This window comes from Mangifera indica, chromosome 18 (genome assembly GCF_011075055.1).
Source record: "Mangifera indica cultivar Alphonso chromosome 18, CATAS_Mindica_2.1, whole genome shotgun sequence".
NCBI lineage: Eukaryota > Viridiplantae > Streptophyta > Magnoliopsida > Sapindales > Anacardiaceae > Mangifera > Mangifera indica.
Window position 1 is genome coordinate 10,681,799 of NC_058154.1, and position 3,555 is coordinate 10,685,353.

The window sequence follows — 3,555 nt, forward strand, 5'->3', positions numbered from 1 at the left end:
TCATAGTCAACTACATTTAAATGATAAAATAAGACGGAGTTATTACTTTTTATCATGGCCAGATGACGGGAACAATTGCCAGCTAGTAAATTACGTTCTCTAGGTAAGAGATGAATATTCACTAGTTGAGATACAAGTTGTTGTTTCTATCAATGGTTATTTTTCAGACAGATGCTTGTCGGTATCCTCATAACTCAAAATTTTTCTTCTTGTTAGTAATTCAACAACCATCAAAACTATCTTCTTTTGATGAGAATAAACTTAAGAATTTACGTTGTTTGTGATCCTTTTTGTTTTTAGGTACCTGTATGTTTATGCTTATAAATATACATAGTTAATCAATACATTTATAAAGAATATTATGTGTTTTTTTAGCACAATTTATAATTTTTAAAAGTTATAATTATAAAAATAATTTATTATACCATAATTAACTCTTGCATGTTTGGAATAGCATATGATAATTAGATTATAACTAACTTATGATTATTGGATTATTGGATTATTGAATTATGAATAATCATAATTCAATTGTCATCGTTCGACAAGTAAACTAATAAGTTTTTATTTATGTTAAAATATTCAATATACCTAATATTTTAACGTTGGATTAAAAAAATAAAAAATTAATTAAATCTAATAATTAAAAAAAAAAAACTAGTCTTATTAACTTGTGAGTTTTAATTAAAATAATACAAAAATGTAACACAAATTTCACCAACAAGAAATAAGAAAACATGAATACATTGGAGAATATGACTTGTCCATGACTAACTTGAACACAAAATATATAAAAAATAAAAATATACATATAAACAAATTATACTAATTTATCTATACAATTAAAATAACAGTTTATGATTGAATAATGTGATTATTTATTTCATGTAATATTTTTTATACGTAAAGCGCAGACTTTGCATTGAGTTGCCCTAGAAAAGGTCATTTGTAGGTTCCCATGCCCACACCGGTTTGGCCTCCATATGCCGGGAAGGTCTCCCTGGCCCTGGAATAGCAAACGTAGTAAAATTCAGAGACAATGGCAGTCAAGAAAATGAAGGCGGCGCCAGCCCCGAAAACTCCTTTTCTCAAGGTCTGGCACGACGGAGGGTTCTCAACGAAAATGGTTCTGTACTTGGTGTGATAAGCATTCCTCACTGAGCCCGCAAACAGGCATAACTCAGCTACAAGGAAAAACAGCCTGCAAAAACATTATTGCAGAAAATTTAACAACAATTTAAATGAATTTAGATCAATCATTTGATCAAAATTTCTGCCATTGTTGGGTAATATACCAGCAAGTGATGAAAAGGATGACTGCCCAAGCCCTGGAACCGCTGGGGCTTAAAGCTTTTCCGCAGCAGAAGCATCTACTGGCCACCATTATAAGGATTTGGCTGACCATGAGGAACAAAAATGCACCAATGCCTAACCCAGTTGCACTGTCTGAGTCATACACACAGTAGTTGTAATTATCGTCGGAATCCGGCTGGATTGTTGCCTATAATTGAAAAAAAAAAAAAACAAGATTTTGTTACATCCTTTGCAGATAATATGCAGGGAAACAGGAATGTAGAAACGTGGAAACAAAAAAACTAAATTGTATTTTCTTTAAAATTATAGGAAATGAAAATGTGTGAAAATATATAAATATGAAAAATATAAAATTCTTTCTATAAATACCAAATTTTATAAAAAATACAATAACTGTTATTTTTTTTTAAATATACAAATTTTTAGGAATGATAAGGTGTGCACTTAACTAATTTAATCTATTAACTAACAATAAAATAAATAGTATATATCTGAAAAAACTGATTTTTCAAATGTTTGCGGCCTTTGGAGAAGTCGGAGATGAAAAGGAGTTGAATTTTAACATGTTAGAAAAGAGAAAAGCTTCAAATGCCAAAGAAGAGAAGAGAGGTGATGAAATGGGTTCGAAATTGGGAAAAAGCTTTGTGAATTTTTTTTATATTTTTAAAACAATCTCAAAACATTTTGTTAAGGGTGTTCAAAATTATTTGATAACCGAACTGAACCGATTTTTAAATCAAAAGTCATACCCAAAAATAAGTTATTTAAAAAACCGGTTCATATATCAGTTCAAAAATATAGAAAAACTAGTTTTCTAGTTTAGTTATTAGTTTGTCTAATTTTTAAAACTAGTTAATCGAATCGAACCGATTTTTAAAAAGTTGAATAAAAAATAAATAAAATAATGAAAATATTTTTAAAAATTATAAAAAATAATAAAATATGATAATTTTTGAAAATTTGGTTTAAAAATGGTTAATCAAAAATTCGGTTTGATTAATTGATATTTCCAATTCAGTTCAAAATTAGTTAATTTTTAAATCGGTTCGATTTCTATTTATAATTTTTTTTAAACCAAAAATTTAGTTTGATTCAAAAAATTAACAAATCAGTTCGGTTAATTGATTTCGAACACCCTTACATTTCATACTGATTTTAAAACATTTTGAAAACAAAAACATTTCCGAAACGTAGGAAAGCACTTTACTTCCTAACCCAAGGTAAGAAATTTTAGGCCCAAAATAATTGGAAATAAGTTCCTCTAAACACACATAACTAAAAGCCCCATGTCAAAGGCCCGTATCGAAAACAGAGAGGTCTGTTGTATTTCCTTCCACAATTGAGCCAAGAAAATTACCTGTATCAGTAGATCTGACAATTTTCATTTTAAATATAACCAACAAAACCAAAAAAAAAAAGGATACTATGATTGTTAAGCTTGTCAGGAAAGTGAAAAGAGAGAAAATTCAACGGGAAACAAGATGGAGGAGGACCCGAGATCCAGTTTTTATGAAGAAACAAAAATAAATATTTAAATTTTCATTTCTTAACTACCAAACAGAATCCATCAGGAAAATCATATTAACTCAGCAACCCAGAAAGTATATAAAGCTTTGGTTAAGAAACTCACAGTGCTTCTTCTTTGCTCAGCGACGACTGCCAAACTGAAAGCAATGAGATCAAACACAAAGACTGTGATCAAGACGAGCTTTGAAGCCATTGCTATGGAGGAAAAGAAGCACTGCAAAAAGGCTCAACAAGATCTACCTCTTCTTCACACTTTGTTTCTCAAGCCTCTCTCTTTCTAAATATACAAAAACAGTTGCAGCGTTGAAGAAGAAAACTCGAACCAGTAAAATATGCAGATATAAAAATACGAATAAAATATGAACGGTTTGTATTGACCTATAGATAAAGACGTAATACCAGCTCATTGACAGGAGTATTTCAACTACCATATGAAATTTTTTACGCGCCTTTGTTCATTTTATAAGTAAACTGTTATACATTATTATTATTTTGATGTGTTTATAAATATATAGGATAATATTATGGGTATTAATTTTGAGTACATAAATGAATATACATTTGTATATGTCATTAAATGATTAAATATTATTTTATTTTTAATTTAAAATTATCTAATCACATTATGACACATATCAAATACGTGTCTATATGGGTACGTATAATTTTATTGAAATATATATAAAAAGATTTTCTATCAAGCAAAACTCATCA

At 28.9% G+C, this 3,555-nt stretch overlaps 1 protein-coding gene across 1 annotated transcript; it reads right to left on the reverse strand.

The window, feature by feature from the left end:
• Positions 1 to 646: 646 nt before the first annotated feature.
• Positions 647 to 3,184, reverse strand: LOC123201618. Its single transcript, XM_044617198.1, has 3 exons — positions 2,945 to 3,184; positions 1,296 to 1,501; positions 647 to 1,201 (listed from the first exon to the last, which is right to left on the reverse strand). Exons 1-3 carry the CDS (start codon positions 3,032 to 3,034, stop codon positions 943 to 945), a joined length of 555 nt encoding a protein of 184 aa, XP_044473133.1. The 5' UTR covers positions 3,035 to 3,184; the 3' UTR covers positions 647 to 942.
• Between the last annotated feature and the right edge of the window lie 371 nt (positions 3,185 to 3,555).